Source organism: Propithecus coquereli, unplaced genomic scaffold (genome assembly GCF_000956105.1).
Source record: "Propithecus coquereli isolate 6110/MARCELLA unplaced genomic scaffold, Pcoq_1.0 Scaffold16, whole genome shotgun sequence".
Lineage (NCBI taxonomy): Eukaryota > Metazoa > Chordata > Mammalia > Primates > Indriidae > Propithecus > Propithecus coquereli.
Window position 1 is genome coordinate 9690392 of NW_012140524.1, and position 11513 is coordinate 9701904.

At 34.3% G+C, this 11513-nt stretch overlaps 1 protein-coding gene across 5 annotated transcripts in view; it reads left to right on the plus strand.

The window, feature by feature from the left end:
• SOX5 (SRY (sex determining region Y)-box 5) overlaps nt 1-11513 on the plus strand; it is an 894001-nt gene that overhangs the window by 716384 nt on the left and 166104 nt on the right. For all 5 annotated transcript variants that reach the window (XM_012641046.1, XM_012641047.1, XM_012641045.1 and 2 more), the window contains one exon: nt 4989-5109. In XM_012641046.1, coding sequence (XP_012496500.1) covers nt 4989-5109 — 121 coding nt within the window. The remainder of the gene's footprint in view (nt 1-4988; nt 5110-11513) is intronic.

Here is an 11513-nt window from a genome sequence, read left to right on the forward strand (position 1 = left end):
GATTTTGTACCCTGAGACTTTGCTGAATTTATTCATCAATTCCAGGGATCTCTTGGTGGAATCTTTCAGGGTTTCTAGATATAAGATCATATGGTCAGCAAAAAGCGATAGTTTGACCTCCTCTTTCCTGATTTGGATACCCTAAATTTCTTTCTCTTGCCTGATTGCTCTGGCTGTGTTGAATAGAAGTGGTGACAGTGGGCACCCTTGTCTTGTGCCAGTTTGTTAGTGGCAACGCTTTCAGCTTTAGCCCATTCAATATCATGTTGGCTGTGGGTTTGTCATGTATGGCTTTTATAAGTTTGAGATACGTTCTTTCTGTGCCTGGTTTGTTGAGGGTTTTTATCACGTAAGGGTGCTAAATTTTGTTGAATGCTTTTTCTGCATTTATTGAGATGATCATACTAAAATCTTTGTTTTTGCTTCTGTTTATGTGGTGGGTCACATTTATCGATTTATGTATGTTGAACCATCCTTGCATCCCTAGGATGAAGCCTACTTGGTTATGGTGGATTATTTTTTTGATGTGCTGTTGAATTTGGTTTGCTAGTATTTTATTGAGGATTTTCACATCTATATTAATAAGGGATATTGGTCTGTAGTTTTCTTTTTTTGTATTGTCCTTTTCTGGCTTTGGTATCAAGGTGATACTGGCTTCATAGAATGAATTGAGGATGATTCCCTCTTTCTTGATGTTATGAAATAATTTCTACCAGATAGGTACCAATTCTTTTTTGTAGGTCTGATAAAATTTGGCTGTGAATCCATCTGGTCTGGGGCTTTTTTTTTGTTGGAAGATTTTTTTTATTGCTGCTTCAATCTTGTTGCTAGTTATTGGTCTGTTCAGGAATTCTGTTTCTTCCTGATTGAGTGTTGGGAGGTTGTGTGAGTCCAGGAATTTTTTCCATTTCCTCGATATGTTTTTGAACTTATGTGCATAGAGATTTTCACAGTATTCACAGATGGTATTTTGTATTTCTTCAGTATCAGTTGTAATATTTCCTTTCTCATTTCTGATTGAACTTATTTGGGTCCTTTCTCTCCTATCCTGGCTAATCTTGTAGGAGGTCTATCTATTTTGTTTATCTTTTGAAAGAACAAATTTTTGTTTCGTTGATCTTCTGTATTATTTTCTTGTTTTCGATTTCATTTAGTTCTGCTCTGACCTTAGTTATTTCTTTTCTTCTGCTGGCTTTGGGTTGGTTTGTTCTTCCTTTTCTGGTTTCTTGAGACATGTCATTAGATTGGGAATTTGTAATCTTTTTGTCTTTTTGTTATATGCATTTAAGTTTATGAATTTTCCCCTTAGGACTGCTTTTGCTGAATCCGCAGATTTTGATAACTCATGTCTCCTTTGTCATTCAATTCAAGGAGTCTTTTAACTTCTGTCTTAATTTCATCATTGATTCAATAATCAGCAGGAGGTTGTTTCATTTCCATGACTTTGTATAATATTGGGTGTTTCTTTTGGTGTTGATTTCTAGTTTTATTCCACTGTGATCTGAGAAGATACGTGGTATGATTTCATTTTTTTTTTCAATTTGTGGAGCCATGATCTGTGGCATAAAATATAATCAGTCTTGGAGAATGTTCCATGTTTTGATGAGAAGACTGTATAATCAGCAGTTTGGGGGTAAAATGTTCTGTAAATGTCTGTTAGGCCTATTTATTCTAGAATCCCATTTACATCCAGTGTTTATTTATTTTCTACTTGGATGATCTGTCTAGGTCTGTCAGCGGGGTGTTGAAGTCCCCAGCTATTAGGATGCTGCTGTTTATCTCTTTGCTTAGATCTAGGAAGGTTTGCTTTATGAATCTGGTTGTTCCTGTGTTAGGTGCATAAATATTTAGGATTGTTATGTCTTCTTGTTGAATTGCTCCCTTTACCATTTTATAATGATCATCTTCATCTTTCTTTACTGTTGTTGTTTTAAAGTCAGTTTTATCTGATAAGAAAATGGCTATATCTGCTTTCTTTTTGTTTCCATTTGCATGGAATATTTTTTCTCCATCCCTTCACTCTGAGTATGTGTGTCCTTGTGGGTTAGATGTGTTTGCTGGAGACAGCAGAAACTTGGTTTGTATTTTTTTTTATCCTTTCAGCTAACCTGTGTCTCTTGAGTGGGCAATTCAGACCATTCATGTTGATTGATAGAATTGACATATGGGATGCTGTCCTGTTCATCCTGTTGGGTAGTACTTTATTGCTTTGTTTTTCCTTTTTTACTATTGTTTTGTATGAACTCTGATCTTTGGCTTTTGAGTGGCTTTACTCTGGTGGGTGACTATTGTGCTGATCCACGTATAATGCAGTTTTGAGTATTTCCTGCAGGGCAGATCTGGTCTTCACAATACATTCAAGTTTGAGAACGACTGCACTAAAATAACCACCTATTTCTGCAATTCTAGAAATTAATTTCCCAAATTTTAACACATCTGAAATTGTGATACCTCTTATAACACTTTTGTATGTTTAATTTGAGGATCCTTTTCTTGTTCACTCCAAAATGCTGTCATTAAGTTTATGGTACATCTTATAATCGATGGTATCTTAGAAAGGAGATGTGGCCGGGCACGGTGGCTCACACCTGTAATCCTAGCACTCTGGGAGGCTGAGGCAGGTGGATGGTTTGAGCTCAGGAGTTTGAGACCAGCCTGAGCAAGAGTGAGACCCTGTTTCTACTAAAAAAAAAAAATGGAAAGAAATTATCTGAACAACTAAAAATATATAGAAAAAATTAGCCAGGCATGGTGGCGCATGCCTGTAGTCCCAGCTACTGAGGAGGCTGAGGCAGTAGGGTCACTTGAGCCCAGGAGTTTGAGGTTGCTGTGAGCTAGGCTAACGCCACGGCACTCACTCTAGCCAGGGCAGCAGAGTGAGACTCTGTCTCAAAAAAAAAAAAAAAAAACAGGAAGAAGGAGATGTGCTATATGAAATATAATAGCTTACTTACAAACAGTGAAATATAAAGAATATATAGTAGATGGTGATAACCCTTAACTAGTGATTTGCTGATTTGTTGTTTGTTTCTTTGTTATTCACATCTGCATCCTCTTCTGGCAGTGAACTAGCCTCCATGCTATTTGCCTTGAGATATCTGCCTCTTGTTTTAGGCTACTTGTTTCTACATGCTTTCTCAACATGCTGTCTCTAATCTTTGAATCTTTAATCAATTGGTTTTTTCATAAAGTTTTTCTTTTTTCCAATATGCTCTGAAATTGCTGGCTCTGGTGTTACAAACCTTCAGCTCTAACCTTAAGACAGTGTCTTTTTGTTTCACTGGTTGTTGTCATTTCCTTTGCAGTTTCACTCTGGTGGCAATGATAGGCTTAAAATGCTTTTGGCAAGAGATGCTTTCCAATTCGGAGTCATTGCTGAAAACAGATCTCCCATTCATATAGTACTTTTCTCTCTTTCTCTCTCTCTCTCTGTCTCTCTTTCTCCTTTCACTCCCTCCCTCACTTTTACCCTCTCCATCTCTTTTTCCCTCTCTCATTCCTCACCGTCCTCCACATTCACCAACCAAAATCTCTGAAATAGCTCGGAGGTTTACTGTGGAAGATGAAATAAAGGAGAAATTGAAGGTGTATTTTTAAAGTGAGAAATGATGAGAACTATAAGAATCATAAGAACCCTGGGAATGTGTAATGCCACTGGGAAAACAGGAAAACAGATCTGAGAGATATTTCTGAAGTACTGTAGAATTAGTGACTGAATAAATTTGTAATTGTTTCTGTGTATTTGTTTGTTTTACTCTTTTAATTTTTACCATCATCTCCATTATAATCAAAGCTTCATAGGCCTGGGTTCACTATTATATCCCGACTGCCTAGCTCAGTTTCTTGCACAAAGTAGGCATTTATTAAATATTTTCCAATAACTGAATTATTCAATATGTGGGAAGATTAGTGAAGAAGAATAAAATGTCAGATATGTAATTTTTAACATGATCCTAAATTCTCATCCATGTATCCAGTGACAAACCCTAACTAATAATCAATGTTCACCTGAGAGACCTTGCTTAAATATTTATTTTAAAAATCCTAGGGCTTTTAGTTCATGACAACTTCAACATTAGTCAATAATGTGATACAGTTGCAGAAATGACATTAGGTTATATTTCTAAACACTCCTATTTAGTTCAAGGAAGATAGTGATTTTATTGTGCTTGACTGTTTACTGACTGATATGAACCCCATACTCGGAGAGTGGCACCAACAAATTTATGTATTCCAAAGATGACAACCAAAATAGAGGCCATGTAGTTTAAGAGTGGCTCAATTGCTTCAAAAGGGCTAGACAAGGACAAAAGTGTCGTAGAGACTGTCTGTAGCAGGATTCAAGAGACTGGATATGAGACCCAGTTTTGAGTAATTCCATGGCCTTCGGCAAATCGGTTCTCTTTTGGCACCACTTACCTATTCTATAAAGAAAGGGGTAAGTTTTCATTTTCTCTAAGCTTTCTAATTATTCTTTTGAATACAGCCCTTAACTGTGTTCAAGAATCTTAACATTTCAGTGTTATTCACGAACATGAGAATTTATCCTCAAATAGTAAAGAGCTATTTATATATAAAACAATGCAGTTAGTTTTGTTTTACAAGATAGCATTAGTCCTAACAGGTGGGATTTATAAGAGGGAGATTACAGTTCATTCTGTGGGGTAATTTTTTAACCATTACATTAGTGCAATATGAAAAAGATTTATTATGCAAAGTAGTGACGTTGTCATCGCTGTCAAGGATATCACGTGGGGAAAGTATTCAACAGGTTAGAGGTTTAACCATCCAACTCTAGGATTTTCTGCTTCTCTTCTCTTAGGTAGTCCCAAGGCATGTCCTCATACAAGCCCAGTGTTCTAGCAAGCTTCTATGCCAATGTTTTGAATTGAATGAATGATTGTCTTTTATCGTGAAATAAGGAGGGTGGGAAGAAGCATGGAGCATCAAAACTTCTTCTCTTTGATTCGCTCTATCACGTTCAGCAGGTTCAAGGTCAGCTGCCGCCATTAATGATTCCTGTATTCCCTCCTGATCAACGGACACTGGCTGCAGCTGCCCAGCAAGGATTCCTCCTTCCTCCAGGCTTCAGCTATAAGGCTGGATGTAGTAAGTACCATTGATTTTTCATTTGGGAGTGGGTGGAGGGCACAGCTTTAAATTAGGCAGTTTAATGTTACTGCCACACCAAGAAATGAGATCACCCATATAGCATTTTTATTTTGAAGAGGAAACACACAGAAGATGTGGAAAAGTGTTTGTGTTGGTATTTAAAAGACCTTAGATTATTTCTATGCGTCTGAAGCCAGTATTTGCTCTTTGTAATTCAGTTTAATAACATCCATTTCCAGTGTATTCTTAAAATATGAATGTAATTTGGGGGTTCATTTTATTTTTTGCATAGATGACATAGGAATATGCTTTTCAATAGCTTTTCATTGCCCAGTAAGACAAATCCAAATTTCCTAGTGTGAATTAGTTGGCCTTCTGTTATTTGTCTCCTCCCTATATTTATAGCCTAATTTCTTACTAGTTTTTTTTGTTCTTAGACTAAAAAATCCTCTTTCTTGACTATGGACTTGTATCTCAGGATTCACTCTCCTTGGTATTGTGAATCTCTTCCACCTCAGATTAGGGAGCACTTGCCTGACCTAGGTTAGGTTTCTTTCTCGTGCTTTCTTTGGATTCTGAATATTTTTTTGTTCACCTTAATTGTAAGCTTTGTGAAGGCAGTTGCTGATTCTATCCTATCACTGTTATATCTCAACTTTTACTACAACATTGAACATTTTTAAATGAATGAATGAATGAATGAACGAATACTCAATACAAGCGGTGTAAAGGACGTATTTTGTACTAAGTGATAAGTTACAGCAAGATAACTGCTTATTTTGCTTATTAACTTTGGACACCTCTGATTTTATGTTTTTTTCTCTTTTATACCCAAATCTAAGTTGCACATTGTTAGTTTTGGAAACAAACTAGTAGTTTATTGTTAAAAATTTAAATGGTCAAAATGCCAGCTGTATTCTATAAGGTAAAAATAGTAACTCATATTCCAAAGAGGGGCTAGACTGCTAAACTAAATATCTTCTGGAACATCATTACCATGGCCAGAAGCAGTGTAGAAAAAATAAAAGTAGAACACTATTTAAAAAATTAGTGAAATATTATTTTAGATATTCATATAAAATATCTTTAAATTCCAGTAGATTCTGGCTTATATATATTTTAATAAATAGTCCCATTAACATTTTGATATGCTTTAGTATTTATTGCATTTGAGAAACTCTAACATTACTAGAAATCAGTTCTTAGTGTCCTAACAGGTGATGTCTTGAATTTTCACATTGGGGATTTTAGCATTTATTCTTAGTCTTTAAGTCTCTATATCATATTGAAGAAATGGACTGTAATTTCTTAAATATAGCCATTTGAGATGAGTAGCTTGCAACTCTGGAGATCAGATAAAAGTGATATGAACTCAGGACTATAAAAATTCATACTCATATGTACTTGCTCTTTGAAATTTTTATATTTCTTTTGTAAATCTTTCTCTTGAGTTTGGTGTCCTATAGTTTCCTATGTTCCTATGTGTTCTCACTCTGGACCCTTAATTTATTCATTCGGTATTATTTTCCATATCATTTTGACCTTTGTAGGTCATCAATTCATCCAGATACACCAACTCTTTTTTATAATTAATGACTATATTTATTCTAAATATTTTAAATTCTAAGAATAGAATTTTAAATTCTATTGCTACACTAAATTCTGAGTTTTTAATCATAAAAGATTTTTTGTTTTGTTTCCATTTTCCTAAAGAATCACTTTTCACATTAAACACATGTTGACAATGTGTTTTTGGTGATCTTAGTAAAGTTACTAAAATAAAAAAAAGAGAGACTTTTAAAAACCATTGGTTGCCTCAAACTGTACTTGCAATATATAAGTATAGACTAGTTCTGTTTTCCAAAAAAATAAAAAAGTTGTTTGAAGCAACTGCTTCAAAAAATAAGAAATAAGTCCTATTAGCGAATACTGTGCTGAAGAGAAAACCACACTGAGTATGAACAGCATAACTGTAGGCCTGGAAAAGGTCAAGAACACCTCTGCCTCACTCCCGTTTGACAAAGTTGGCATACTAAATCTGTTCAGTGTTAATGCAATGTGGCATGGAGAAATCTTTCCCTTTCCAAAATTGTTAGTATATTAACCATTTGATATTCATACCTTCAGTGCTTAAAGTTAAAAATGATACCACTTCTTTTGTAACCTTGAAAATAAAATAGAATAAAGCTTTATAGCTGCTGGCAAGCTTGAAACTGACATCATGCCAAACTCTGGAACTAAGCAGAAGCCAGTAGCAAAAGAAAGTGCCACCCTTGTTGACACTCTGGCACACTGAGTCAGTTTGAATGAAGAGCTGTGTGGAAGTGATAAATAGTCCAGACTATTTCTCCTTAATCACATTTCAGGAAAGGAATAGAGGGAGGAGAAGAAATCTTGCCAATTCCTCTCTTCAGTGGGACTTCCTATTTTATTCCCCTTGTAATTGTCAATAATTTGTGACTTTTCTGGTTGCCGATTGTTTTAATTTAAGTGATATTACTTAGTTCTCAATGAAAGAGACTGACCAACCCATCTTGATTTTAATTTCAAGTAAACATGAAAGATACATTATTTGTTGCAATAAAAAATCCAGATGTTTTTCATCAATCCATTCATAGAACATACTGATACAGTTTCCTGTTTAGTCTATATTTCTTGATAAAGTACATAAAAAGTAAAAAAATTCTCTGGAACTAAACCAGAAACTTTAAATGTTCTTGAAAGGGGAAATAATAAAATAAAAATATAGGTTGAGAAGCCTAACCATTGTAGATTGAGTTAATATCCCCTGTTTTCTGAGAAAGAAGCTTTTAATTGGACACAAAGATATTTTCTCTTTAAGAAATATAATGGTGGAAATATGGCATGGAATGGCAACACACAAAATGTAGTTGCTGGACCCCTATTAAGTGCTAGAATGCACATGATTAAGCCATACAAGAATAAATTCATAGCAGCACAGCCAGAGAGTTCAGAGCAAACAGACTAGATAGAAAAGGAGCTTTGGAGAATATTATAGTCCACTCTTATGCACGAGTATATAAATGAGTTTACAGATATTGATATATTATTACTAGAATCTCAGATTCTGTTTTGGCATTTGGTATTAATGAAATCAAGCATGAAACCACACGTCTTCCTGGATCCATATTTAGTTATTGCTTTTCCTACTTATTTCTTAAAACATAAAAATATTTGCAAACTTCTAAGGAGGTAAAAATAATTGTATATTATTAAATTGAATCCTTTTGAGATATATATATATATAAAATAAACAGAAAACTTGAAAATAATTATGTAAAAACACTGGTTTAATCAGCCAACTTCATTCAGACATCAATTCATTCAGGAAAAAAAATAGTCCAGTAATCTCTATTTTTAACTTGTCAGTTGTGCTAAAACTGTCTTCCAGGTTGCTATATGTAAACACACCCCAGATTTTATAACACATAATTAAAAATCCCAATTCTAAATTATATTTGTGGATAATAACTCATTTTAATCAAATAATAATCATTATAGCCTTTAAATAAGTTTGAGGGACTAAATAACTGTGGCTTAAATTCTGAATTGTAAAATAACTGAGTGTACAAATGAATTGGTTCAAGAACACATTGGATGGTTGAAGAGTCAGGAAAACAGTCCATTTGCCTCTGCTGGAAAGTCTGAGTCGTATCCTAACCTATTAATCAAAGACTTCAACATGTGAGCTGTGAAGTTTGTGTCAGGTACATATTTTTTAAATAAAATTTAAATGCCTTCGACACCTGCAGAACAACTTTATGTTTTCAGAAAGATAGCGCTTTTGTGTTTGCTCATATTAGAAAAAAATTCTACTTATGAAGGAAAATTATTTTGAATGTGTGATTGGTGTTAGCTCAGCAATTTAGATTTGAGAGAAACTTTTGAGATAAGGTGGTTGAAGGGAGTAAGTTTGGTCAGTAGCACTTTGACTCACACTCCAGTCCTCTTTGCACAACACACAGCTTCCTCGGGTTCACTGCTGTTCCTGCGGAGTACTTATTTTAGAGGCAGAAATGAGAGATGGAGATGCTTCTCTTACTGCTAATGACTGCAGTCCTCTGCCCGCTCCTTGCTGTTTGGGTGTAAAATTTCCAGTCATATAATTGTAATAGTTAGATGCTTTAGAAATTTTGACAGAAAGACATTTTATGTGGAAATTAAAAAATCTGCAGGAATGGCAAAATCCAATAAAATAACCCATTTTCTATATACAGTATAAAACAAACGGTTGTAAAAGAACTGGCTTGATAGTTTAGCCCAAAGTGTCAAATTGGATGTGTCATATAGCGATAGGTACAGAGTCTTTCCCCACCGTCAAGCATGTGCCTAGTGCCATTGTTCTCAAACTGCAAGGTTCCCAGGATGCTTAGCTAAGTCATAGGGGCAAACAGGATATTTTAAAATTTCAAGGAAAATATACAGGCATCAATCAGATACTATGTAAACTACCATAGATAAGTTGTTTGATCTTTACTACTTAATAAAATTGAGTGGTTGGATATTTCTTTTGTCTAAAAGGTACAATGAAAAAATTATTGAACCACTGATGGTGCCTTAACCCAAAACAGTTTGGGAACTTTTGGCCTACTCTAGTGTATATCCATTTTAAAAATTACTGTGACCTTTTCTAACCTGAAAGTTGTTTTTCTCACTTGAAAGTTACTCTTGTCCTATCATATTGCCAACCACAGAACAGAATATTATAACAAAATTTAATTTGTACTTATAGAGCTATGTATATTATGAAGATAATTAATTCATGTGTCTATACCAATTGATATATACCAATTGATTTGTCTATATGATTTCAAGCATTCGATTTTTGTTTGTTTTAATTTAATTAACCCAATTTCAAATAGGCAACTACAAATGGAGAGGTACTTAAAATGAGACAGCCTGGACTTGGAATCAGGTTTTGCCTCATTTTACTCTTTGTCCTTATGCAAGCTACTGAGTTTCAGTTTCCTCGTCTTCACGACGGATTAAGAAGACTCATTTTACTGAATTGTTTCAAAGATTAAATAGGATTACATATGAAATAGTGCCTAGTACTGTATCTGTTTTATTAGATTATTTATAAATGATAAATACTGAGATAAGATAAGGCCGGCAAAACATAGATCCTGTTTTTTAAAGAAAAAGGATTCTAAAACTACACCCAGAATTTAATTGCATTTCATATCTTACGGATATGACTCACTCTGTGTTAGGATCAAACTCACTCTGCCTTACCTGAATGAGGCTTCCTCTGACTAAGGAAAATAATAACTGCAGAAAAGCAGTACAGTGCCGATAGAAACATTTGTTTGATTTGATACGACCTTAACCTTAACTGTTTTCATTATAATCACCAAGTTTAAAACTTTTTCTGTTGTCATTTTTCACTTTTTTTTTTTTTATCAGAGCTCATGTTGGAAAAGATCATATGATTTTTAGAAAATGTATTTAGTCACTGTTTTGGCGGTATAAAACTAGAAATATATTCATATACTCATTCTGCATTTTAACACATTGATTAATTTTTCAGAAATGTGCTAAATAAAATAGCCATATAAAGTTACTGATTGAAATATTTAATTGCTTTATGAGATTAGCTTAAATAAATAGAAGTCGATGCGCCAAGCTTAATAAACTTAAAATATGCTATATTTACTCTTCATCAGTTTTCTGAACAGTTATTTCCGCTTCCAATAAAAAAAGGAAACTCTCAGTTAATTAGTTCCTCATACACCACAGTAAAATTAATGTTTAGGAGTTAAATACCATAAATTTCCTCAGGCATATTTGCTGATGTGTTCCTGTTTTCAGTTAATGTCACATGTTTCATTGTTTAATGGGTGTATCATGTGGGTTCCATTATATCTCTCTTGTGCAAAAGGTCTATGTGTCTGGTATTTTAGGAGACTACATGCTAATTTCTGATTTAGCTGTGTCAACTGACATACAGGTCATTGACAATCAATGCTGAAATAATCACCAAATCACAAGCTAAAAACCATTGACATAGTACACTTTTATCAAACTGACATAATAGGAGACATGTGGTGTCAAGATCACATACTGTAGGCTCTTTGTAAATAAGCAGAGAGAAGTGGCTGTAATCATATCTTCAGGCTTCAGTGTTGTATGTGTTAGAATTTTAGTGACCAACTCTTCCCTCTCTACTCCCCACTCTCAAAATTTTGTAAACCAATGACTTTGGGAGAGGCTAAGTTAGTTGTAGAGCTTTGCAAATATTTATATTTTTTGAAAGAATCACTTTAGTACTTGAACAGCCAGTCATTTAAATTTCCATTTGAGGGAAGTTAGATTAGTGGCTCAAAAATATGAAATGATTGAAAAATGAGAACTGGGTTTAAAAATGTATACAACATTCC